Below are 27765 nucleotides of genomic sequence, written 5' to 3' on the forward strand. Positions count from 1 at the left end.
CACATAGCCAAAAGGTAACAGGGTAACCCAATTAACTGCATATTCTCTAATATACGTACAAACGCCCGTGGCCTTCACGATAACACAAGCCTGGTCACAAACGCGACCATGGAATTGCAATCATCTACACATACCCACGCCCGCGATCTCGCCAACATTAAAACACTCCGGTAATCACGTGATCGTTGTAGGACTATAATCTTGCAAACGTGGGCTCAAGCATTAACCCACTGCTCGAGCGTTCATGAATCGGTCTCGTCCGGAAGTGTCTACCCTCGGTCCTAGCAGCCTTGACTCATGCCTTTAATTGAACCAATCCAAAAAATGACGCTCATATTCACTAGACAACACGTTCCATGGCGACATGACCGGGAACTCTGGTGATATGGGAAAACTGATTCTCTTCTAGCATCTGTACCATACACTAAAAATTAAGCATTAGAATCACGTTCCGCGCGCGATCATTCAAGAATACATGCGAATATGCGAATGGCCACATGATTATAAAACGAATTTATGCACGCAAAGTTACATACACGCTTGCGCAAGCGACAAACACGTTAACATACAAACGCTCGAGCCATTAGCGATCATCCATGCACATTTACGCCCACAGTCTCGCAAACATGGAAACACCTCGGAGACTAGGTGAACGGTTTAGCACTTATAAATTTACTAACTCGGTCCCAAGAGTGAACCTATAAACGCACGTATTCGCGCAATCATGAATCGGTTACGTTCGAAAGTGCTATCCTAGTAGCATAGGTCCAATGCCTTTAGGTGGACCCAACAAGAAATAACACTCATATTCACTAAACAACACGTTCCTTGGCGACGAAAAAATTAAATTTTACACTCGAAGTCACATACAGGTGACACACACGTTAGCATACGAATGCTTGAGCCCTTCGCGATCATCAAAGAACACACGCGATCGTGAATCTCGATTATGTCGTCACGCCGTCAATCTCTACGTCGCGCGACGGGATATGTACATGGTGCTTCAGTGTATAGACATCTGCACATTTGCTTGCTTCAGGTTGAACAAAACAATACTAACCTTGTTTTGTCTTCCCTTCGTTTTTTCGATTATGGGAAAATATCGTTTTGTTAGGTCCTTCGCAAATTGAATAATTTTCAATGGTTGAATTGAACATAATTTACATAAACACACAACTTACTTTGTAAACCTCTACCTGGATTGCTAATGCTGCCATGTTGGTGTAATACATTTACGCGTATTGATTAAAAATTTCGCCTAGCGAAGTAACTTTCAGTATTGATCGCTTATTTTTTATTGGCAAAGCCCTATCATCCCTCGATATAATCTTGTTATGATTTTCTAATCGGGTATTGAGATAATGACTACCATTATACCGTGTCGTCCGGCACCGCCTGAAATCAGTCAAGGTACATTCGCAACACCTCTACTATTTAGCAAAATTACTACCAATTTCCCTCAGGGAAATCGATTAAAATTGTCATAGGCATAAAACTACCACACGCCGTCGGAACCGTGTCATGCATGAATTCGAAAAGCGGCTCAAGTGCACGTCATAATATTTATGTGTCTTTCTTGCTTCATGGATCAGCAAACACTGTCATCTGTGAAACCCTTATCCCTAATATCCATTCCGTCTAATGTCCAATGTTTATCTGATATTGACTCCTCTGGACAGCTGCAGTGCAATAGTAGATGCGGGGCGCACCTTGCTTTGCGACGTATAACGTTTGCGAGTCATCGTGCATGGTCCAAATTTAATGGATGTCGTAAAAAATATATCCAGGATGGATTTTTAATGTCATTTTTCACCACCAACTCGGCGAACGTGATTTTTTTTGTCCCTGTAAGCTGTAGCTCGTCACACAGGCGGTCGTAAAATATAATCGGTGATTATGAATGGGCTTCTGGTTTGAGACAGCGAACGGCGTTTTTAAAATACATTTCAATCGTTTCTTGAATGGGGAAAGCGCTTGTTGAAAAGTGACGAGTTACTGCCTGGAAAGACCTAAACCTGTTCGTATCGGGCTGAGAGCTTAACATTGAGGACGCGCGGATTTAATTTTTTCGGCGCACAGACAGGTCATGAATTAGTCATCGGATTGACTAGAGTGGCAAAAATGATAAGTAATCTACCGGCTTTGCGCCCGGGATTCGTCGATCATAAAAGGTGCATCCGGTGCATTCAACGCATGCTATAAAACTGCACAAACACACAGCGCAGGTCTCTTGTTCTTTCTTAAACAGTCGTAATAACGCAGTTACTACTTCAAGCGATTGCGTTCCGAATGTCAAGTGCTCGAAGTGAAGACAGACTTGGAGAATACCGAAATGTGATCGTAAAAAAATCGGGTGCCTCTCGTAATTCAATTTTTGGTTATGTTTTATCGCCATATCAAAACCCATTTGCAGCACGGTAGACAGATAAACATCTTTCCCTCTATACACTTAAGTTTACGACCGATCCTCCTCCGCGACTCGTTTTTTTACTAAATTTACGACTCCTATTTTCGGCTTATCGGAGCGTGCAATGGTTGCACTGCAACTGGAAAAAGGCCGCTCTGCATGGGATACGCACTTCGACAGTTGGCAGGAAAAAGGTGAAATACCGGCGTTCGTTTTGTTCGGATTGATGGTGGAAATCCGTTTATAATCTGTGGACCTATGAAATGATCCGGTTTATAATTTACGCACATGATTACCGAAATCATGTATGATTCCTATTTGTGATCCATAAGAGGGGAAAAATTAATTCTTTTTTGTTTTCGTATGAACATAGTCGTGGTAGTTTGCACACAAATTGTCATAATCGAGTCGTGAGCTTCGACTTTGTATCTACTAGTTGCTCCAGAAAGCATGATCAGTTCCTTAGAGAATTTATAGTGTATAAGGGAACTGAGCCAACTGTTTTTCAGTTGTGGTAATACTAAGAAAAGTGTACATATTATTTTTATGGCTGTCATATAGCTCTGTTATATTTCACAAAATTTTACGGTTCTTAGTTTTCGTATCTTTGCGCTAGGGGCACATGTTGCTTCGGACAGCTATTTTGTAAAATTTGTATGCCAAATAACGAGATTTTTGCTGGCAATAATTAAATCAAGCGTATTTTCGTATTTATGGATCTGCTTTATAATATCTTTCATCTCATATCTTCACTGAAAACCATTCGATGAAGAAAATAACAAAACAAATTCTTGTTTTCCTAATTAGTTGATTTCAACAGAAAAATGAAAAACGTAACTAAATTTTATCTTAATTTTGCGAGATTCTCAAATAATAGTTATTGAAAATTATTATTGATTTTGATTCAAGACGCACATCATACGAAATGACAGCAAAGTAGCTAAGATGCACCTTACTGAAATACATCAAGGTAGCGACAGCAACTATGTTCATACACGCTGGGCATAACGGTTAAGCACGTAGGTAGCTTTCTCAGCTTGGAAAGCTTGTTTTAGCCTGGACGCAACTACCTGAACACAAAAAAAACAGAAATTCAACTGACCTTATTTTGGTTTTACCTAGTTTTTCTTTAAAATATGTTTTTTTTAAAGGGATGATTTTTATTGACATTTTTTTCAATACATGTGTACTGAAAGTTGAAAGTATTGTCGAAAATTGTCAACATCATTCTATTTCGGATTTAGTCGATTATATAATAAAATTTCAAATATTAACAAATGTACTATGCAATATGATAATTATTTTTCATCTTTTGAGATTCCAAACTAGATGTGGAATAAGTATGAAGTTTTTTGTAGTGCTGGCTGACTAAATAGAAAAAAATTATACCTTTCATCTAAAATTGAAATCATCAATCAATTACCAACAATCCTTGAATACCTTTGGCTATTTCGTCTCATTTAAGAGTGCAGTTTATAAAAAGATAACATTATGAAAAACATAACTCTGTATTATATTTACGCGTGAATTACTGACATACAAAATATTTCAACAATTTAATTCCATACCTTTCATCCGTCGATCGGTGAAACAAAACGTTTGAAATATCCTATGTTGTATTTTACGATGAAGCAGTTTAATTCAACAATAGGATTAGTTGAATTTCAGTCGTTTGGGTCTTGGCTAAAAATGTAGTGTAACGGCATATGCAATTGTGTCTGGACTAAAACAAGCGTTACAAGCTGAGACAAGCGTTTCAAGCTTTAGCTCAGGTAGCTTTTTAAGTTTTGTGCTTTAGCTTTTTAAGATTTGTGCTAGGCTGAAACGTTGTGTCCAGACTGAAACTGACAGCATCAAACCAACAACGTTGGATTATTGTTTTCAACAAAAATTTAGTTCGCCCAAATATTAACTAGACGAAACCAAAACCTCAACTAATTTTTTAGTTGAAATTGTGATGAATCGGTTTTCCGTGGACATTTTGTATTTTTAGTCCTCGCTTACCAATTTCCACTAATTAAAAATGAGATTTTTTCATACAGAGTATTGCTTTACTGGTGTTTTAGGGGCAAAACTAAACCGATTTTGAATATCTGGGTATGAAAACACATCTACGTGATTCAAGGAATTCGATGTTGAGAACATTTTGTGAATTACCTTTATAATAAATGAACTATTTCTCAAAAATCAATATATAAGTTCACTTCAAAGACAAAATAATGCGTTGATAAAGAAACAGTGAGTTCTAGTATTTATTCCTTGGATTAGGCATTGCGTTCAATCATGAGGTAAATGTTGGATGGTATATCAATACACAGATCAACAAGTAATTCACCTAGTAGTGAGATAAAAGATTTCTAATATAATTATACTTGTGGCGTCACCGAAAGCCCAAAAATCTAGCGAAAATTTAGCTCTTTTGCAAGATTTAGGTTATACTGGTTATGGCGCAAAAATTACTACTTACATTATTTATGATAAGAATGTAAGAATCAATATATCATAATAATATACCTATAAAAATAATGTCACTCCATTAACCATCATTTGCCATTCCTCACACGCCCCCCCCCATCTCTCTCTCTCTCTCTCTCTCTCTCTCTCTCTTTCTCTCTCTCTCTTTCTCTCTCTGTCTCTCTTCTATCGCATTTATCTAGCTATTTCTGTATGCATTTCTAAGTTGTGCGATAAGATCTTCTGCCAATCTGAAATATTTATTAATTGTAATTGCGAAGGGTTGAGAAAACAAAACTATTTTTTGTCTGTTGCTACATCAACTCAACTTTAATTCAATTGTATTCAAAGCCTGTATCTACACTATAATTAAGGAAATTCATGGCTATATCAGAAAAATATTTGGCTTAACTGGGTAATATGAAAGTTTGACGATGGAAATTTTCAAAAGAGACATTCCACGTGCGATATTTAAACTATTCGTATCTCTATTGAATTTTGAATGAAATATATGTTCAAAGACTGAAAGCTGAAGCCAGCAGGATTGGACTTGCCAACAACGTTTCGAAGACAAAATACATGAAAGGAAGAGGTTCTAGAGACGACAATGTGAACCTCCCACCCGAGTTCGGATTGACGGTCGACGAATTCATGTATTTGGGTTCACTGGCAACCGACGACAATGATAACAGCAGAGAAATTCAGAGACGGATCTTAGTGGGAAATCGTGCCTACTTTGGACTCTAGAGGACACTCCGGTCGAACAAAATTTGCCGCCGCACGAAGTTGATTATCTTCAAGACGCTGATTAGATCGGTGGTCCTCTACGGCCACGAGACCTGGACTATGCTCGTGGAGGACCAACGCGCCCTTGGAGTTTTCGAACGAAAGGTGTTGCGTACCATCTATGGTGGCGTGCAGATGGAAGACGGAACGTTACGCAGGCGAATGAACCATGAGTTGTATCAGCTACACATTAGTTGTATTGGTACGAACTTTCATGAAAAATAACGGATCAAAGACCAAAAATATCCACAAATTAGATCCAGGAAAAGAAGTCTCCCAAAGTACCCACTCTCGATGGGGGATGCAACTACAATGTGTCTTCTAACTTATCGTCGTCTATATCTGGATATACTGAGTAGTTTGAACCATTTCTTTTTCACAGTATTGGTCTGTATAGGACTCATTTATCCATATTTCCTGCACGAGAATTCCGAACGAAACAATACAAACACGGCTTTTATGCAATCGACATAGCCTAGACATTTCACACTATTTACTTCAAATAAAAACTTTGAAATATATACCTGTCTCATTCACGAATCACATTCTACCTCTGTCGTTCTCTGTTCAAGGGGCTTGAAAGCACATGTGACCTTGTCTCACTTTACTATATTCAATTGCGCGTTAAAATACTGGACCAGTAAATTATGTTCTGCACATAAATCTTTTTTCGGGAATATGTGACCAAAAAGTAAACTTCGAATTCGTCAAGTAAAGAAGCATGAAAACAAAAAGAATAAAACCAAAAAAAGATGGAAGCCCCAGAAAGTCCATTGCATATTTATTAGCCTTTTCTCAGAAGATGGGATTTTCAAAAACATTTCAAAACTTTCTGATGCAATGGTTTTCAAATTCGTACAATCCGGTTTATTCATTTTCTTCATTCAAAAATGTTTTTGGCTTCAAATATATGACCATTTCATTTTAATTAATTATTTCATTCCGCATTTATTCGTTTTGTTCATCTGCGTTCATTTTACTTATTTTATTCGATTCATTCTTTGCAATCACTCTGATCAGTTTATTCTTTTTGTGCATTTTACTCATATCATTCATTGTTTTCATTGTATGCATTTTATTATTTTTTTCCAGTTTATTCATTTTGTTCAGTTTCTCCATTTTAATAATTTGACTACTTTTTCAGTTTTAATCATTTCATCCAAATAATTTATTTGATTCAATTTATATCTTTATATTAATTTATAACACTGTTGTTCAATTTTTCATTTTAATCAATGAATTTAATTCTGCTCATTTTCTCCTTTTTATTCATTTTATCACTTCAGCTCATTTTGTTTATTTGATTCGTTTGTTTTATTTATGCATTTCATTTATTTTTTACTTTATTCATTTTGTTCATCCATTCTTTTTATTCATTTGATCAATTTCATTAATTTGATTCATTGTATTTACTGGATGAATTAAATCAATTTGATTCATTTAATTCATTTGATTCATTTGATTCATTTGATTCATGTGATCCATGTGATTCATGTGATTCATTTGATTCATTTGATTTATTTGATTGATTTGATTCATTTGATTGATTTGATTCATTTCATTCATTTGATTGATTTGATTCATTTGATTCATTTGATTTATTTGATTCATTTGATTTGATTTGTTTCATTTGATTCATTTGATTCATTTGATTCATTTGATTCATTTGATTCAGTTGATTCATTTGATTCATTTGATTTATCTGATTCATTTTATTCATATCTTTAATTTTATGCATTTCATGTTCAGTCATTCGTTTTATTTCATTCAATTTGTTAGTATGAGTCAATCTATTCTATTAATCTTATAGCTATTTCTAAATATAATCTTAATTTTTATGTAATAACCTAATCTAATTTGATTCGTGTATATTATAATTTTGATTTCCATTAATTTTTCTACTCATTTTATGAATTTAAAAACCTATTGTTTCATTTTTTGCTTTACTTTTTTATTTCGGTCGTTTTGTTGATTTCTATAATTTATTCAGTTTATTCGAGATTTTATTCGTGCAAGACTAGAAACTGTTTTCATCCCACCTCTAGTTGGGTGCCTACTTCTCGTGAGTTCTGCAAACTAATCCAATAGTGAAATGTGTAAGAAATGTCTCATCTCACTGCTAGGTGGATTAAATCGGTTTTTACATTTTAACGACATTCAGTTAGCTGGAGATTACTGGGTAACAGAAGACAAAGATTAAGCCCGTTCGATATTAAGCCTGTTCTAATGACCCTGCCACTTCTAGTTTTCCGATTTGTTTACTTCACATCCTTGTTCTCACTTGAGTACTATGGCTCTAATTTTCATAACTTTCCCTACCCAGTAATCTCTAGCTAATTGAATGTCGTTAAAATATACAAACGCTCGTGGTTTTTGCGATAACACAAATTAGGTCACACACGCGAAGATGTAATTGCAATCAGTTTCACATATTTACATCCTCGATCTCGCCAACATTAAAACACCCCGGTAATCAAGGGAACGTGGTCTCAAGCATTAACCTTCTGCTTGCACGATCATGAATCGGTCAAGTTTCTACCCTCCAGTTCATGGCAACATGGCCGGGAACTCTAGTGATATGGGGAACTCTCTTCTAGTATCCAAGCCGTACACTGAAAATTAAGCTAATAAAAAAATCACTATCCGCGCGCGATCATTCAAGTACACACTTAAAAATGCGAATGGCCACACAGTTTTGAAATCTAATTTATGCACGCGAAGTTACATACGCGCTAGCGCAAGCGATAAATACGTTAACATGCAAACATTCGAGCCCTTCTCGATCAATTACGCACACCTACGCTCGCGATCTCGCAAAGAGGATAACACCCCGGTGACTAAGTGACGGTTTAGCACTTATAAATTAAGGATAACACCCCGGTGACTAAGTGACGTTTTAGCACTTATAAATTGACTAACGCGGTCTCAAGAGTGAGCCTACAAAGGCCTGTGCTCGCGCGATCATAAATCGGTTACGCCCGGAAGTCCCTACTCTCGGCCCTAGCAGGCTAGGTCCATGCCTTCTGTTGGACCAATGAAAAAAATGACGCTCATATCCACTAAACAACACGTTCCATGGTGACAAGACAGTGCACAGTGGTCCATAATGCGAATTTAACAGAAATTTTAACTTTTTGCTAAAATTAAATGACTTAGCCTTACAACATGTTTGGCAAAGTTGTTGTAATTTGCAAGGCCCTTCTTTTTTGTTTAAACCGATGCTAGGGTGGTTCTAAATTTAGCAATATTTAAAATAGAACTTTTGTAACAGTTTAAGATAGAGTTTGAATGTCTTCGATGAAGTTGTAGAGCAACACATTTTAGACAAATTTGCTGAAGACATGCAAGCTCTAGCTTTTATACTTTCCATTGCATGAGAAATGTAAGCTTTAGGGTGTTCATTAAAACACGGTTTTATTTCTGTAACTCTTGAAATTTTATTTTACGCTAAAGTACCCTTTGGACAACTTGAAGATTATTTTAGGGCGCATAATTTGCTTTGAAACACCAACTACTTAACTTTTGTCGTTTTAAAGTTATAAGAACTTTTATATAAAAAATATAATTTTTTTAAATAGAATTATCTTCGATTCGGGCACTGAACATTAAATATTGTTGCTTTCATATGAAATAGCATGCTTTGTAGTATAGATCACCAAAAAATGGCAAACACGATATGTTTTTATATCTTGCAATATTTACTCAAAAAATAGTTTATTTTTAGTAAAAATTATATATAACTTTCTAACGAGCGAAGCTAGAGGTTCAATATATTAGAACGAGTTATTCAAAATATCCTTCAAAATATCTGAAAGTATTTCTAAAGTGATCTTAATGAAAAATCAAAACTGCAAAAGTTATACAAAGAAAATCATTTTTTAAGAAACACCTTAATTTTTTTTGGTAAATTTCTTGTAAAATGAAAAGTACACGACATAGAGTTTCAGTGTCTTCGAAAAAGTGTTTTAAAATTTCATTTTCTTCAATTTTCTGGAAGACAGCGAAATTCTATCTCGAACCATTAAAAAGTTAATTTTCTGATTTTAAAAAAATTAGAACCACCCTACCCACTATTTAAAATAATAGAAAAGTGTTGTAAAGTGCAATATTTTATCATGAAAACGAAACTACATTTTTTATATTGTTCACCGTGAAAGTAATTTAAATATAATACAAAGAGTCAATTCATGGAAAATCAAATTTTTAATATAACTTTCAGTTTTCATTTTTTTTCCAACCTATCCTTCAGATGTTTTTCAGAGTTTCTGAAGACAAACATTTTCTTCTAATACATCAAAACTCTAGCTTTTATTGTTTAGAAGATATAAGCACTCAATATTTCAAAAATAGATTTTTTTAAATCAATTTTATGAAATTTTGAAAAATATCGTTTTCGCCATTTTTTGTACAATTATAACTCTAATCATGGCCTTATTTATAGTTCAAAAAAAATTATCTTTTATTTGCCCCAAATGAGTGATATTGTTATTCCAAACAGCCCCATTTTTGGCGAAAAAGTGCGCATAACTTTTCAACGGAAATAGCTAGATATATGGTGCCATGAAACAAATCATTCGCCTTGAAACAATCTTAAAGTTGTGTGAAGACTACTTCAGTTTTAAATGAATACAGCAAAAGTTGTTGGAATAAAACTGTATTTCGAAGAAACACCCTAAGCTCCAACTTTAAATTTGTTGTAAAATAAAAAGTATGACAGATAGAGCTTACATGTCTTCAGCAAACTTTTCCAAAATTTGTCGTTCTTCAACTTCGCTGAAGGTCGTTTGGCTCTAGCCAGAATGATTGAAAAAAATTTTTTTATCTTGATAAAATTAGAACGACCCTAACTGTTGTTTTAACTAAGAGGGGCTCATAAACTACGAAAACTTCTCCAAATACTTAATAAGGCTAAGTTGTTTAGTTTTAGTAAAATCTCAAAAGTCCTGCTAAATTTGCATTCTGGACCACTGTGAAGTGATGTGGAAGAATTCATCTTTTTCTAGCATCTGAACCGCACACTGAAAATTAAGTATCAGATTCACAGTCCGCGCAGCATAATCCAAGAATACACGCGAACATACGCATGGAACACGGGTCTAGAATAGAATTTACACACGCTGGCACACGCGACATACAAACGCACGTGCGACCGAACATGTGAATGCACAAACGCTCGAGCGCTGCGCGACGATACACGCGATCGTGAAGTCCCACATTCAGAATCATGGCGATCTGCAATTGGCCTTAGTGGGTGACATTTCCTGTCTCGTCTGCAATTGTAGTGAGTGACTTTGGCGAGGAGTCCTTCCGGGAACCTAGCTCTATAGCACCACTAGGGCAACTCTCGAAAAAAACCTACAATTTCATACAGGCATATGAGGACAACAGGAGTTGTATAACATTCCATTGATACAAACTGAATGAGGAGCTCTTTCACTTCGATAACTTGAAGTTCATACATGAATTAGAAGGACTAGAAAAAGTAACGTTGCAATGCAAGTTGCTGCTTCCTCATTTTTAGATAATCCATAAAAAGTTTTGCAGGCAGTTGCGGCCAAATCCGTTGATCATGACGCCCCTTGCATAATCGCAGGCTTATTTTTTATTCAGCTGGAAAATTTAGTTGAGTCAACATACTAGTCGGAGCAATTGTAACCAATTTTATTCAATTACCAATACTGTATGGCTTTTTTAAAAAATATGGATACAATTTTTTTAGAAAATAGTTCGAAAATGATATGGATAACCGAAATTTCTCAGTCTATTTCAGGTAAAGCACCTACAGAATACTAAAATTTTGTGAAATTTTAATTTAAGTTCACTCTAGATTTGTCTTTGATATCATTCGAAGGCAGCTGTTTGAAGATTTCGGACTGAGCATTTTTCGTGAAACCTCAGTTTATGTTATTTCATAGGTATTTGAAGGCAACAGACGGAGGTTTATTCAGGGAAACGCGCAGACTGGCTTACTGCGTAGACGTTTTGTTAGAGAATCAGTAGCATCCAGTCATACATCAGGTGAAGATAGGTGACCAAATTGTTACTTTACTTGACGTGTATTTTAATTTATTATATCTCGTTTTTTTCTGTTTCTTCCTTCATATTCTTCAAGTTTTCACTTTGCGTTTACTCACACTCTTGAAAACACTCAACTGGCGGTAAAATGGATGTCGAACAAGATTCTGTGACATCCCATTTAAAATCATCGCCCAAAGAAGCCCGCTATTTGTAATATTTTGTCCAAAGCAAGCAAATGATGTTACTGGCGCCATGTCTTTAATGAGCCACTATCGCATCTATATGCCCGCTCACCAAGTTGAGATCGACGTTGTGGCCACCGATTCGAGTTTATCATGCGTGGATCTACTGAAGCCGGGGTTGGCTGTTTCAAGGACCCCTTCAAACATGTATCGGGTAATCTTTGACGGGATTGCTATGTATTTAATTATGTCTTATTCTACGTAGATCGTTTACCTGTTCGGCTATTTTTACATCGCGTCATGCCTTACACTATTGTAGGGGAACATGGGGAGACTTGACCAAGCGCAAGATTTTATTTTTGGCTATGGCATCTTCTATCCAGTTCTTAATTTTTTTCCAAAAATATTTTTATACTTGTTTCGATCCCTTAAAAAATCCTTTTTTTATAGAAAATATTCCGAAATCACAAATTTGCATTAAATGATGTAATTTTTTTATCAAACTTTTTATGGACATATCTACTCGACTACTAATTACCATTAAAGTACTCATATATCATCTTATTCCCAATGAAGCAGTGAAATTATTTTACATAAATCAGAACATCTACAGGGCATTACTTATTGCTAAACTTTGCACGACATTGAGCGCAATAACTTGACCAAGATTTTATAGGGAAACTTATACGATGATGAAAGATACAAAATTATATTTACTATGCTTTTGTATCTACTGTTAATGTTAATCACGCCACAAATTTTAGTATTATTAAACAAAGTTAACAGTAATATGACTGATTTCGTGAAGTGTGAACATGCAATACAAGCAGTGTAGTTAATCCTTAATAAAAAATGCTTGAAATGCAACCCTGCTATATGTTTTACTGCTACCTAAGGATCTCGAGAATATGGAAAATAATAATTACAGTATGTTTTATGTCATCATTTTTTGTTATGATTTTTCAAAATTCTCTTGGTCAAGTCTCCCCAGGCCTTGGTCAAGTCTCCCCGCAGTGGGGAGACTTGACCAAAAAAAAAAAAACGATCGCACAAAAATTTTGAAAAATTAAATTAAAAATTCTGCAAAAAGTCATGAACACGCACAATAACTTTGCACCTTATATCTCAATGACGTTTGCGGGGTTGAAGGTTTTTTAGAGGTTTATGCAGGTTTAGCTGAAAACCTGGTCATGTCTCTCCATGTTCCTCTACTTAATAAAAGCATATAATCCATTGTAGGAATTAGGATCGGTGTGATAATTGTGCAGAAAATCATAAGCATGACTCTTGCATGCGAATGCTGAAAAGTGCACCTATTGTGGCGAGAGTCCACATGATCTGTTATCAGGCCCCGCGTACAAATAACACCCGAGTAATCCGAAACATTGTCTTAAAAGAAGTTCTGAGTACTATTTTGCAAAAATACTAGAAAGAGCTGTTTAGTGTTTATTTGACCACTCTCTTCTACTGGCATTGATAAAACGGTTGGGTGTCTCGTCAAATTGTAAAGAGTGGCTTTAATCATATCTCGTAAATCGATCTCGATCTGCAAAATTAGAAAATAACGAGCCGTACATCATCGTATTTCATCAATTTGCCGGGAGTGCCCCAAGGAAGCAATCTCGGACCGTTGTTTTTTCGTTTTTCTTCAATGACGTTTGAAGACTACGTAGAACTACAGCGACACTTAGATGTTTTTTGTAATTGGTGTAATCGCAACTTATTGACTTTCAGCATGTCCATGTGCTATACAATATCTTTTACGCGCAGATAGAATCCAATACTCTTGAGCTACAAGATCTCTGGGGAATCGCTAAAGAGAATTACAATTACAGTTATCAGAGACCTCGGAGTTCTCCTAGACTCACAACTGCCATTCAGGAATCATTACTCTCATGTTATAGCATTGGCAATTAGAAAATTTGGTTTCATTAGAAGAACCCGGGGGCTTCAGTACCCATTTGGTGTCCTTATACGAGCATTTAGATCAACAGAATAGAGGCAGTGCAGGCAAGATTTGTCCGTTTTGCTCTTAGAACTTTGCTGTAGCGCAACCTAGCAGAGCTACCACCGTACATCGATCGCTGTCATCTGCTCATTATGGAAACCCTAGCCAAAAGGCGGAACACATTCAGAGCAGTGTTTATTTAGTGTTTATTTGACTAACTAGAGCACTAATCTACAGGGCATTATATGTGCGTGGGGAATACGTATTGTCTTGTCTGAGTGGGATGATGATTGTTAAATCATGCGCGAGGGTTGAGAATTGACTCCGCGAGAAGGACCAATTTGCAGCCTGTTAAATCATGTTCATTATAATAATTTGTCTCATTGTATTGAGTAGTTTCATATACTTCGTGCTCAATGTCCTAAATTTTGTTCTAGTAATTAGCATATATATGTGCGCGTTTCATCAAGTGCCGGTGTCCACTAGAAGGTTAATATCACTATTATCTTGCTCCGAACAAATCCAAATTAGGGGCAGTGAGGCATCTGGGGGCATAACCCAGGAATTGATCCAACGGGTTCCTGTTTCCATGTCGTTAGAAGCGAGAGAAACAGGACTCTATATATCGTATGCAGCGTCTATTAGACTTCCTGTTTTTGTACTAAATTAGTAAATTAATCCTGATAATTCTTATCTATTCATAACAAACCTGCTGGCTTCTCTTTCTAGTAGTTAGGTTATAATAAATTATGTGTGCGTGATATTGTTAGTATGCCCGTCATACAAATAATCTGTCAATACAGTTTATTTTGGACCGCTCAAAATTATTTCATATTATTACTAGTATGTTTTCTACTCTTTAATTCTTCTTTCCGAAATATTAAAGTGCTTTTCTCTTTCCTAGTTTGTTTTCTGTAATAATACTTATTTGGAGTATTTTGCTCGCTCTATGCCATTAACATATTCGTATTTTAAACACTTATCGACTCTCCTGGTGACGGGGCGCCAAAAGATTCTTAAAATTTGGTGACGCGCGCGAATTCCAACACAATTTCGAATCTCTATCCTTACTAACTCCCGAGATCCCTCCTCCCGTGATACTTGTGCGCATTAGTATATACGGCCTCTAGCAAAACAGTGTCGTGCAACTGAAACACGTTCGTTATTTATTCTTTTAGTTTAACGGCGAATGACCTCTAGGTTAAAGCCCCAATAAACAAAAAAAAATCTTTTAGTTACTTTACCTTTGAGAACTACACCACTTATTGTGAAGAAATAAGAATTGGACTGACAGGGTCGTAGCGTGGCCTTTTGGCGCCTTTGGTGAAGCCTAATGTTTGCACGCTGGCTTTCTTCTCAAATAATAGTTTAGTGTGTACATGGACATAGTACACTTATCGTGATATATTTTCCGACTTAATATCTTTTGTTGTATAAAGCAGAGTTAGATTCTAGCACCCCACTAAGGTTGACGCCCTTGGCAGGGGCCAACTCGGACAACTGCATGCTTCGGGCCTGACTGTAGTATGCCGAGAAATTTGCGTTTCATCTTCGTCTCGTCAGTATCGTAACAGATCAAGTTCGCTGCCAGATGCGTAAGACAACAGATTGGAAGGCAAAAAAAAAACGAATTTCTGACAACTCAAACGGCCCACTCCGAAGTCGACCAACGTGTTCGAAGTTTTTTGACAATTTGCCTTGAGTAAGCGCTCTAAGTTACATTTTACCACTAGGTGGTACTTAATCTATCAGTTTATCACTGCATGTGATAATAAGAAAGATCCTCCAACTTTGTCGAAGACTTTTAATGAAGGGATGTATGTGTTAGTTTTGCAGGGGGCCTAACAGCGCATGGTGTTGAATGAGTAGTTGATTCCCACAATCTTTTTATTGTGCGAATTGTTGGTTAGATTTAGCTGAATAGTTTATTTGAAAGATTTTTACTACCTGATATGAGTCATCTTTTAACTGCAAAATTTTAGTGACGTTATTAAGGTTTACCTGAAGTTGTATCATTTACTACTAGTGAGACAGTGAGACATAGTTTGGTATTATTTTAATACGCTTACATTTGAAGCGTAGCCACTAGAGTGCCCAGAAAAATAATGAATTTTTGAAAACTCACTCGGCCTACCCCTGAGTCGATTCCTAGTCCCACCACGAGTACTTGCTCCAAATTTGAAGCAAATCGGACAAGTCTAGCTACCGGACCAAGGTGCCTGAAGTTTGTATGGGATTTTTCGACGATTTACATGGAGAAAAAAACACTAGCTCGCATTTTCACCGCTAAGTGGCACTGTATGCATCGTATTATCACTGTAAGTGAAAATAAGAAAGATAATTTAATTGTCTACAACTTTGTCGAGGACTGCTAGTCAATCCGGCTTTGTTGAAAGAAGTTATTAAACTTTTAGTGAAGTGATGTCTGAGTCAGTTTTGCATGGGGCCTAGCAGTACGTGGTAGTATATCAGTACTAGGTTCTAACAAACTAAACATTTTTGTGGAATAATGGTTAGATTTAGCTGAATAGTATTTTTTCCCTTTTTATTAACGACTTATAGTGAGTCAATCTTTTTTCCTTTTTTATATTGTAACGACATATAATTAGCAAGGGACTGGAAGGTGAAGTATTTTTCAAATATTAAGAGCCATAGTACTCAAGGGAGAGCAAGGATTTGAAGTAAGAAAGTTTAGAAAAGCGTGGAGTAGGGTCAATGAACAAGCTTAGAGTTTCCCGGATACTTAGCTTTTTGTCTTCTGCAGCGCAGGAAAATGTACCGCGATGGGGATCCATCCAGCAGCTTTGGGTGAAAGCTGCCGACGCCGTGTTCAATCAACACACAGTGACTATATGCACAACTTGTTGAGGCAGACACAAGAGTCGATGAAATAAAAACACCCCGGCATGGCAATTAGTGAGGGCAAAAACTAACTCATTCAATGAGTTTCATCATCGCACAATGCTTAGGGTGGAAGTTTTCCGTGACTTTTTGTCGGCTCCGACAGCATAGGTCATTAAATTGACTTTACGTTTGTCCGGACATGCCGCAGACTCAGGTGATTCGCATTTAATGCCAAAAGATCCTGACTCCTGCGCTGCAGAAGACAAAAAGCTAAGTAACCGGGAAACTCTAAGCTTGTTCATTGATCCTACTCCACGCTTTTCTAAACTTTCTTACTTCAAATCCTTGCTCTCCCTTGAGTACTATGGCTCTTAATATTTGAAAAATACTTCACCTTCCAGTCCCTTGCTAATTATATGTCGTTACAATATAAAAAAGCTGAATAGTATGTTCGGAAGAATTGCAGTACATAACACGAGTTATGTTTTGGTTATAAAATTTTAGTTCCATCTGTGACCGCATAGATGGCGCCAACACTAACTTTTCAATGGAGAGAGAATGTCGAGATTTTTGGCAAAATTACTGAAAAAATCTTGTTCTACAACTTTGTAGAAGACGCCTAATTTCTATCTCTCTCCGTTGAAAAGTTAGTGTTGGCGCCATCTATGCGGTCACAGCTGGAACTAAAGTTTTCTAACCAAAACATAACTCGTATTATGTACTACAATTCTTCCGAACACACTAGTGAGCTAAATCTAACCATTATTCCATAAAAATGTTTAGTTTGTTAGAACCTAGTACTGATACACTACCATGCACTGCTAGGCCCCATGCAAAACTGACTCAGACATCACTTCGTTATAAGTTTAATAACTTTTCTTGTTCGAGTCGGATCGCTTTGCAGTCTTCAACAAAGTTGTAGATAATAGAATTATCTTCTTAAGTTTCGCTTTTGGTGATAATCTGATGTATAAAGTGCCCCCTAGCGGTGAAAATGGTCGCAAGTGGGTTTTCTCCATGTAAATTGTCGAAAAATCCCATACAAACTTCAAGCACGTTGGTCCGGTAGCTAGACTTGTTCGATTTGGCTCAAATTTGGAGCAGACACTCCTGGTGGGACTAGGAATCGACTCAGGGGTGGGCCGATGGGGGTCATTTTTTCTGTCACTCTAGTAGCCACCATATAGAGGGCGCCAACACTAGCTTTTAAAGGAAGAGTGATAGAATATGGATTACCGAAAAAGGCTTATTCTACAACTTTGTAGAAGACACCCAGGTTCCAGCTCTTTCAGTTGAAAAGTTAGTGTTGGTAGGTTTATGTGGTGAAATGTAGAATTCAAGGGAAGATTAAAATAAAAGTTTGTGGGTTTTCTTCATGTAAATTTTCGAAAAATTCCGTGCAAACTTCGAACATATTAGTCTGGTACCTAAACTTCTTCGATTTGGCTCCAATTTGTAGCAGACACTCCTGGTGGAATCGACTTAGGGGTGGCCCGATGAGGTCATTGTTTTCTTGTCACTCTAAGGTAATGTAATGGTTTATCGTATTTTTTCCTTAGGGAGAAATATAGCATAAAGTCGTTTCAGTTACATGTGATACCCATTTTTTTCAACAGGAAAGATTTAAACTTATGCAATATTAGTTCCCAAAAAGGAAAATTGGATTAAACCAATTTGCGCATTAAGGGCACAAAGCCTGACATAAATTAAGTTTGATTTTTTTGTGTTTCGAATTAATCTCGTCAGTAACTAGCACCAACTGGATGTCTAGTTAGACGACGTCGTGTTAAATTTTTGAGTCTAACTATTGCTAATTTGGGTTCAAACTTAGATACATCGTCTAACTAGACACCAAGTTGGTGCTAGTTACTGACGAGATGAATTTGAAACACAAAAAATCAAGCTTCATTTAAGACTTAAACACCATTGATGCGGTTGCGGTAAGACGTGGTAGGGACAAAATTAAGTGCCATATCATTTGCCATATTTCACGACCACAACGGATAGCTATAGTTAGACTGGATCAAACCAAACAATCAAATGTAAGCTTATTAAAATAATACGATACCATGTCTCACTCTCTCACTAGTAGTAAATGATCCAACTTTGGTAAACCTTAACCGCGTCGCCATCAGCCACGAGGTATCGATGAAGTCAAAGTCATATTTCAATCGAGTTTTCGTCTGTAGCAGCAGTGCGCTAAAAACAGAATATTCGTGGGAGTCCTCCCCCATCCGTTTCTGCCATCGGAGATATTTCAACACTCTCTCGCAACCCTTACCCGGTCGGTTTGCGAGCGACGCACCGATGGCATTCCATTCATATTCACGCACGGGAATTGCGATCGGCTTGGCTTGGCCTGGCTTGGCTTGTCTAGTACATACATAGTTGTTCAAATATGCTCGCTTGGGCGTGCAATCGTGGGTGACATTTGCGTTACACATACTTCTGCCTTGCTTTGCCTCGTTCAGCTCCGATGATGACTCATTGGAACCAATTCAAAATGACATGATCGATAGCAGCTAATCGACTCAGCCGGGTTGCGCTTAGGCATATCCCATATGTTTATGTTGTACCGGTTTACCAGGGTTTCCCGAGTCAAGACAGGTTGCAATTTGCGCGAGACCTTTTTGCTGCATCAGAAACTAATCGATGGTTACTCTCACTGCTTGCTTACAGGTACGCTACGATTCTCGCCTTCGACGTCAAGGTGGAACGTGACGCGCAGGAGCTTGCCGACAGTCTGGGCGTGAAGGTATTCCAGGCGGACATTATCTACCATTTGTTCGATAAATTCACGGCCTATCGGGATGAGATCAAGCAGCGTAAGCGTGAGGAATTCAAAACGATCGCAGTGTTTCCTTGCAAATTAAAGGTGAGTTGGGGTGGGGGGAAGCGGGCCTCTCGCCGGCATAGGAACAACTTTGCTGCTGATTGACCGGAAATGGTGTCATTGTGGCTCTGTAATAAAACTAAATGTCAATTATCTGCTTCGAGGGTCGATTATTGGTATTGATGTACAGGCCTCACAATGCCTACTTATTAGTACATCCTTTGCGGGCAATAATTATTAATGAAATGAGAAAGATAGAGCGGTAGTACCGGTTTAAATGATCGATTATTACGCAGGCTTGATGAGTTCAGTTCCGCTTTAATTAGTTCATACGTAAATGACTATATCCTTTGCCGTCAACATAGGACAGAGCTCTCAGCAGGAAGGTTTATAATTGACTTCAGAACGCCGATACTTTCATTTACACATGGGTTGATTAAGCTAAATATTTTTTGCTATCCATACTATTCTACCAATTTCCATAATTTAGTTCATTTACAGCAACAGATATAACATTCGCATACAACGAAAGGATATTCCCAAATAAACTAGATTAAATTGTGACTTTTAGCACTTTCGTCGCGGTCAATTCCATAATCACGCGAATATTGTTGTAAATTTGGCGACGCGGTAAAGCGAGTTTTACCGGTTTTTCACATTTGAATTTCCAAGTACTGTGTCATAGATTTGTAAGTTAAAATCGTATCAGAACTGTATATATGCCAATATATGCATCCTACGCAATATATGCATCCCAAATCAATTTCCTGATTACAGATTACCCAACTGACCACAACTTTACTTATGCGGAACCCATGCAGTTCCAACATCATTGTATTCAATGATGTTTCAAGGTCTTCAATATTTGTTGTCCTTCAAAATTAAAATTTAAAGGTCAAAGCGCGATGCTTCAAAATAAAAAGAAATCAAATCTATTGAGTACATATTTTTCAATTTGTTTCCCAAAAACAGCTCAAAAGTGGAGGACCCTCCCATATCAAAACGTGTGTTAATGCATGTTTATATGATAATAATCGTCGAAACCATATGTCGGAAACCCAAGTTAATTAAGTTTCAACAAGCCATCGGCGACAAGGTTCCATAACAGTGGTGACACCACACACCCTTGAGGACATCCGAAGACACTCAGTTTCCTGATCTCTACTTGTCCTAACGATAAGCACAGATGTCGGTTGCTAAGCATTGCGTGTAATGTGAAGAAAATTTCTTAAAGTTGATTACTCCTGCAACATGGTTTTTTAGACAACGTTATGTAATGTGGTGCTTGCCCAAGCTAACACCATGAACAAAGTGGTTGATTCAACGTTCCACTGATTTCGTTCTCAAGCTTTTTTTCCTTCTCCAGGGTAAAGCGTTCATCTTCGGGAATGAATTTTTCAATAATTCCACGTCACGCTAAAAGCATGATTCCCGTAGGAAAACTACAACTAGAAACATTTTTCAAAATTTGCTTAAAGTGTTCATATCATATTTGACGTAGAACTGGAATTATGCCATCTTTTTCCGGAGGTTTATGTAAAGCGCCCGTTTTATCGATATACTTGTCACAATTCTACGGGTAAACGCTGAAGAATCAGAACCACCTGAAAATAACTCGAGGCAGTTGTCGGTGATGGTTCCGTACAGACTGGAAAGTGGGTATCAAAAAGTCAGTTGAGTACTTCATCTTCGTCAGACGACTATTCATCATTAGCAATTCCAATTGACATCGCTTTCCATCGCAACTTATTCAAACTACTAACCTTGTTGAGATTTGATCTATTTTCGCAAGGGCTTTTGCAACCAATTCGCTCAGAGTATAGAAAGGTATTTTTCAGAGTATAGAAAGGTATAGAAAGGTTTGCGAGCTGAGGCAAGGGTATGTGACGATATCTAGTAACACGTTTAAATGATCAAAGACGATGCATGATCAGATAGCGAAGGTTCGAGTTCGTTGTGTACGAGTCATTTTGCCACCTCTTGCGTTATACCGTCGGAGCAGAGAGTTACATCTGACACGTTTCACATTGTGCAAATGTTGGGCGATTTGTGCTGCCCAAGTATTCTTACAAATCAATTCCGTACTTCTTAAATTTATATATGAGCTGCCCCAAATTATGTGATGGGTATTTGCATTATTACCGATTATGGGTGGAAACTCATTTCTGTCACAGAGTGATACAACTCTTTTGAAATCATTAGAAGATGATAATTCATCAGGCGGCCAATATGCCGATTAATAGACTTGCGTCAATGGTACTATTCGATAGTCTACATACACGGGGGATTTCACGTGGATTTTCTATGTCATTTTTGTTGAAAGCTACGAATAAGCTTTCCAACATAGAATGAGTTTTAATTTTTTTTCCACTGAGGATAAATATCAGGGTGGGGTACAATGATCGTTTTTTCGTCACAAAACTTTTTTGGTTCCCTTTGGGGACTCAAATAACTGTACAAAATTTGGGGTCGATTGGTTGTGACCCGGCATAGCGATTTGCGTTTGAAATTTATATGGCGATTTGTATGGGAAAACCTACTCTTTTGAATTTTCAACTCTAGAGACCACAGTTTTTTTCTGCGGTATGCAACTAAATAAACAGAAGTATAGTTCAGGATTTGCCAAACAACTTCACCGAATGAAGCATGGTGCTAGAATGTCTCTGGACAACGTTATAGCTGTTCAAAGTTCGATGGTTCGAATTAAATGGCAAAAATATATTTATTCTAACAACACGCCGGCACACCAATGATAGTTAGACTTGAAATAACTTCGCAGTTTTTTGTTTAACTGAATTGGTATGGTCTGATAAATGATTCAAAAGCATTAACCCAATTTCATAGACGTTGTTAGATAATGAAATAGGTGGAGGGAGAGTTCGGCGGCAGGTATTATACTAATAAGCAGAAGAAGAATTTCGAACTTAAATAACTGAAGTATGAATCATTTAAACACTATTTTTTTAATTCTCGAAGGCCCTCCCTGTCATATAGTGACAAATATCAAATTATGCCAAATTTCACATCATTTGGACAATTCTAGACCCACGCCCACTTCGCTTGAAATATTTGTAATTGGTGCTATGGGAAAATAGGGAGGAAAAATATATTAAATTCTATAACTTTTGAAGTAGCACTCCGAAAATTACTACTCATACCTATTTTTAAAGGAAATCACTGTAGTATTTGAATGGAGTTATCTGTGTCTCTCGTAAAATACAGAAAAGTAGGGTACTAGGTCATTTTGTCCCCAAAATACCCTATTTTTGATATTTTTTCTGCTCCGTAATGTAAATCATACATATTTTGAAGTTTTTCTAATGTGAAGTTTTTCTTGTTTTTGTATTGTGCTGCTGCTCCATCAGACATAAAATAAATGTTAAAAAAGTTTGTCAATTATTTAATAAAATTTCTCATTTTTGTGATGAACAACTGAAGACTGCAGTGTCTTCCAGTCCTTCCAGTCTTCCAATTTTCCAGTCTTCCAGTTTTCCAGTCTTCCATTCTTTCAGTTCCAGTCTTCCAGTCTTCCTGTCTTCCTGTCTTCCAGTCTTCCTGTCTTCCAATCTTCCAGTCTTCGAGTCGTCCAGTTTTCCAGTCTTCCAGTCTACTAGTCTTCCAGTCTTCCCGTCTTCCCGTCTTCCTGTCTTCCACTCTTCCGGTCGTCCAGTCTTCCAGTCTTCAAGTCTCCCAGTCTTCCATTCTTCCAGTCTTCCCGTCTTCCAGTCTTCGAGTCTTCCAGTCGTCCAGTCTTCCAGTCTTCCAATCTTCCAGTCTTCGAGTCGTCCAGTCTTCCAGTCTTCCCGTCTTCCCGTCTTCCCGTCTTCCAGTCTTCGAGTCTTCGAGTCTTCCAGTCGTCCAGTCTTCCAGTCTTCCTGTCTTCCAGTCTTCCCGTCTTCCCGTCTTCCAGTCTTCGAGTCTTCCAGTCGTCCAGTGTTCCAGTCTTCTAGTCTTCCAGTCTTCCAGCTTCCCGTCTTCAAGTCTTCCCGTTTTCAAGTCTTCCCGTCTTCCAGTCTTCGAGTCTTCGAGTCTTCGAGTCTTCCAGTCGTCCAGTCTTCCAGTCTTCTAGTCTTCCAGCTTCCCGTCTTCCCGTCTCAAGTCTTCCCGTTTTCAAGTCTTCAAGTCTCCCAGTCTTCCAGACTTCCAGTCTTCCAGTCTTCCCGTCTTCCAGTCTTCGAGTCTTCCAGTCGTCCAGTCTTCCAATCTTCAAATCTTCCAGTCTTCGAGTCGTCCAGTTTTCCAGTCTTCCAGTCTACTAGTCTTCCAGTCTTCCATTCTTCCAATCTTCCCGTCTTCCTGTCTTCCTGTCTTCCAGCCTTCCAGTCGTCCAGTCTACCAGTCTTCCAGTCTTCGAGTCTCCCAGTCTTCCAGTCTTCCCGTCTTCCAGTCGTCTAGTTTTCCAGTCTTCCAGTCTTCCAGTCTTCCCGTCTTCCTGTCTTCCAGTCGTCCAGTCTACCAGTCTTCGAGTCTCCCAGTCTTCCAGTCTTCCAGTCTTCCCGTCTTCCCGTCTTCCAGTCTTCCCGTCTTCCCGTCTTCCTGTCTTCCAGTCGTCCAGTCTACCAGTCTTCCAGTCTTCAAGTCTCCCAGTCTTCCAGTCTTCCAGTCTTCCAGTCTTCCCGTCTTCCAGTCTTCGAGTCTTTGAGTCTTCCAGTCGTCCAGTCTTCCAGTCTTCCAATCTTCCAGTCTTCGAGTCGTCCAGTTTTCCAGTCTTCCAGTCTACCAGTCTACTAGTCTTCCAGTCTTCCCGTCTTCCTGTCTTCCAGTCTTCCACTCGTCCAGTCTACCAGTCTTCCAGTCTTCGAGTCTTCCAGTCTTCCAGTCTTCCAGTCTTCCCGTCTTCCAGTCTTCCAGTCTTCGAGTCTTCCAGTCGTCCAGTCTTCCAGTCTTCTAGTCTTCCAGTCTTCCAGCTTCCCGTCTTCAAGTCTTCCCGTTTTCAAGTCTTCCCGTCTTCCAGTCTTCGAGTCTTCCAGTCGTCCAGTCATCCAGTCTTCTAGTCTTCCAGCTTCCCGTCTTCAAGTCTTCCCGTTTTCAAGTCTTCAAGTCTCCCAGTCTTCCAGTCTTCCAGTCTTCCCGTCTTCCCGTCTTCCAGTCTTCCACTCTTCGAGTCTTTGAGTCTTCGAGTCTTCCAGTCGTCCAGTCTTCCAATCTTCCAATCTTCCAGTCTTCGAGTCGTCCAGTTTTCCAGTCTTCCAGTCTACTAGTCTTCCAGTCTTCCAGTCTTCCATTCTTCCCGTCTTCCTGTCTTCCAGTCTTCCAGTCGTCCAGTCTTCCAGTCTTCCAGCTTCCCGTCTTCCCGTCTTTAAGTCTTCCCGTTTTCAAGTCTTCCCGTCTTCCAGTCCTCCAGTCTTCGAGTCTTCCAGTCGTCCAGTCTTCCAGTCTTCTAGTCTTCCAGTCTTCCAGCTTCCCGTCTTCAAGTCTTCCAGTTCTCATGTCTTCAAGTCTCCCAGTCTTCCAGTCTTCCCGTCTTCCAGTATTCCAGTCTTCGAGTCTTCGAGTCTTCCAGTTTTCCAGTCTTCCAGTCTACTAGTCTTCCAGTCTTCCAGTCTTCCAGTCTTCCCGTCTTCCTATCTTCCAGTCTTCCAGTCGTCCAGTCTACCAGTCTTCCAGTCTTCGAATCTCCCAGTCTTCCAGTCTTCCAGTCTTCCCGTCTTCCAGTCTTCCAGTCTTCGAGTCTTCGAGTCTTCCAGTCGTCCAGTCTTCCAGTCTTCTAGTCTTCCAGTCTTCCAGCTTCCCGTCTTCCCGTCTTCAAGTCTTCCCGTTTTCAAGTCTTCAAGTCTCCCAGTCTTCGAGTCTTCGAGTCTTCCAGTTTTCCAGTCTTCCAGTCTACTAGTCTTCCAGTCTTCCAGTCTTCCCGTCTTCCTATCTTCCAGTCGTCCAGTCTACCAGTCTTCCAGTCTTCGAATATCCCAGTCTTCCAGTCTTCCCGTCTTCCAGTCTTCCAGTCTTCGAGTCTTCCAGTCGTCCAGTCTTCCAGTCTTCTAGTCTTCCAGTCTTCCAGCTTCCCGTCTTCCCGTCTTCAAGTCTTCCCGTTTTCAAGTCTTCAAGTCTCCCAGTCTTCCAGTCTTCGAGTCTTCCAGTATTCCAGTCTTGCAGTCTTCCAGTCCTCCAGTCTTCCAGTCTTCTAGTCTTCCAGTCTTCTAGTCATTCAGTCTTCCAGTCTTCTCTCTCTTCAAGTCTTCCAGTTCCAGTCTTCCAGTCTTCGAGTCTTCCAGTATTCCAATATTCCAGTATTCCAGTCTTGCAGTCTTCCAGTCTTCCAGTCGTCCAGTCTTCCAGTCTTCGAGTCTTCCAGTATTCCAGTCTTGCAGTCTTCCAGTCGTCCAGTCTTCCAGTCTTCGAGTCTTCCAGTCTTCTAGTCTTCCAGTCTTCCAGCTTCCCGTCTTCAAGTCTTCCCGTTTTCAAGTCTCCCAGTCTTCCAGTCTTCGAGTCTTGCAGTCTTCCAGTCCTCCAGTCTTCCAGTCTTCTAGTCTTCCAGTCTTCTTCCAGTCTTCTAGTCATTCAGTCTCCCAGTCTTCCCGTCTTCCAGTCTTCCCGTCTTCAAGTCTCCCAGTCTTCCAGTCTTCCCTCTCTTCAAGTCTTCCAGTTCCAGTCTTCCAGTCTTCCAGTCGTCCAGTCTTCCAGTCTTCGAGTATCCCAGTCTTCCAGTATTCCAGTCTTGCAGTCTACTAGTCTTCCAGTCTTCCAGTCTTCCATTCTTCCAGTCTTCCCGTCTTCCTGTCTTCCAGTCGTCCAGTCTTCCAGTCTTCCAGCTTCCCGTCTTTCCGTCTTCCCGTTTTCAAGTCTTCCCGTCTTCCAGTCTTCGAGTCTTCCAGTCGTCCAGTCTTCCAGTCTTCTAGTCTTCTAGTCTTCCAGTCTTCCAGCTTCCCGTCTTCAAGTCTTCCCGTTCTCATGTCTTCAAGTCTCCCAGTCTTCCAGTCTTCCCGTCTTCCAGTCTTCGAGTCTTCGAGTCTTCCAGTTTTCCAGTTTTCCAGTCTTCCAGTCTACTAGTCTTCCAGTCTTCCAGTCTTCCCGTCTTCCTATCTTCCAGTCTTCCAGTCGTCCAGTCTACCAGTCTTCCAGTCTTCGAGTCTTCGAGTCTTCCAGTCGTCCAGTCTTCCAGTCTTCTAGTCTTCCAGTCTTCCAGCTTCCCGTCTTCAAGTCTTCCCGTTTTCAAGTCTTCAAGTCTTCAAGTCTCCTAGTCTTCGAGTCTTCCAGTATTCCAGTCTTGCAGTCTTCCAGTCCTCCAGTCTTCCAGTCTTCTAGTCTTCCAGTCTTCTAGTCATTCAGTCTCCCAGTCTTTCCGTCTTCAAGTCTTCCCGTCTTCAAGTCTCCCAGTCTTCCAGTCTTCCCTCTCTTCAAGTCTTCCAGTTCCAGTCTTCGAGTCTTCCAGTATTCCAGTATTCCAGTCTTGCAGTCTTCTAGTCTTCCAGTCTTCCAGTCGTCCAGTCGTCCAGTCTTCCAGTCTTCGAGTCTTCCAGTATTCCAGTCTTGCAGTCTTCCAGTCGTCCAGTCTTCCAGTCTTCGAGTCTTCCAGTCTTCTAGTCTTCCAGTCTTCCAGCTTCCCGTCTTCAAATCTTCCCGTTTTCAAGTCTTCAAGTCTCCCAGTCTTCCAGTCTTCGAGTCTTGCAGTCTTCCAGTCCTCCAGCCTTCCAGTCTTCCAGTCTTCTAGTCTTCTAGTCTTCTAGTCATTCAGTCTCCCAGTCTTCCCGTCTTCAAGTCTTCCCGTCTTCAAGTCTCCCAGTCTTCCAGTCTTCCCTCTCTTCAAGTCTTCCAGTTCCAGTCTTCCAGTCTTCGAGTCTTCCAGTATTCCAGTATTCCAGTCTTGCAGTCTTCCAGTCGTCCAGTCTTCCAGTCTTCGAGTCTCCCAATCTTCCAGTATTCCAGTCTTGCAGTCTTCCAGTCTTCCAGTCTTCCAATTTTCCAGTCATCATTCAAGTTTGTTATAAATATTTACCAAATGCATTACTGATACTTTTTGCATGTATCAGACAACTAGCAGTTGGGAAATTGGATTCTGAGATGATTATGACTTTCATTGGTTTAGTTTTCGACAAACATACACTGAAAAAAATTCAGTTTGGACAAAAACAGTTTTTTTTCAACTTTTTTTCCTTGAAAGTTCCCAACTTGAATTTTTGATGGTAGATAGGGAACATGATTACCTATCTTGGAACAAAATTTCATCCAAATCAAAGATGTTTTTTTGTAAATTGACTTTAAATTTTTTAAATCTATTTTTTTAGTGCAGGAGTCGATGAATTTTTTTTTAATATTTTTATTAAAAAATTTGACTAATTTTGAGACAATCACTCCT

General features: G+C 38.9%; 1 protein-coding gene across 1 annotated transcript in view; it reads left to right on the forward strand.

Annotated features, from left to right (window-relative positions):
* The window catches only part of LOC131689640 (eukaryotic translation initiation factor 5B), a 409123-nt gene that overhangs the window by 144462 nt on the left and 236896 nt on the right, over nt 1-27765 (forward strand). Inside the window, exon 6 of the mRNA XM_058974874.1 lies at nt 19319-19514. Coding sequence (XP_058830857.1) covers nt 19319-19514 — 196 coding nt within the window. The remainder of the gene's footprint in view (nt 1-19318; nt 19515-27765) is intronic.

This window comes from Topomyia yanbarensis, chromosome 3 (assembly GCF_030247195.1).
Source record: "Topomyia yanbarensis strain Yona2022 chromosome 3, ASM3024719v1, whole genome shotgun sequence".
In the NCBI taxonomy this organism is placed as follows: domain Eukaryota; kingdom Metazoa; phylum Arthropoda; class Insecta; order Diptera; family Culicidae; genus Topomyia; species Topomyia yanbarensis.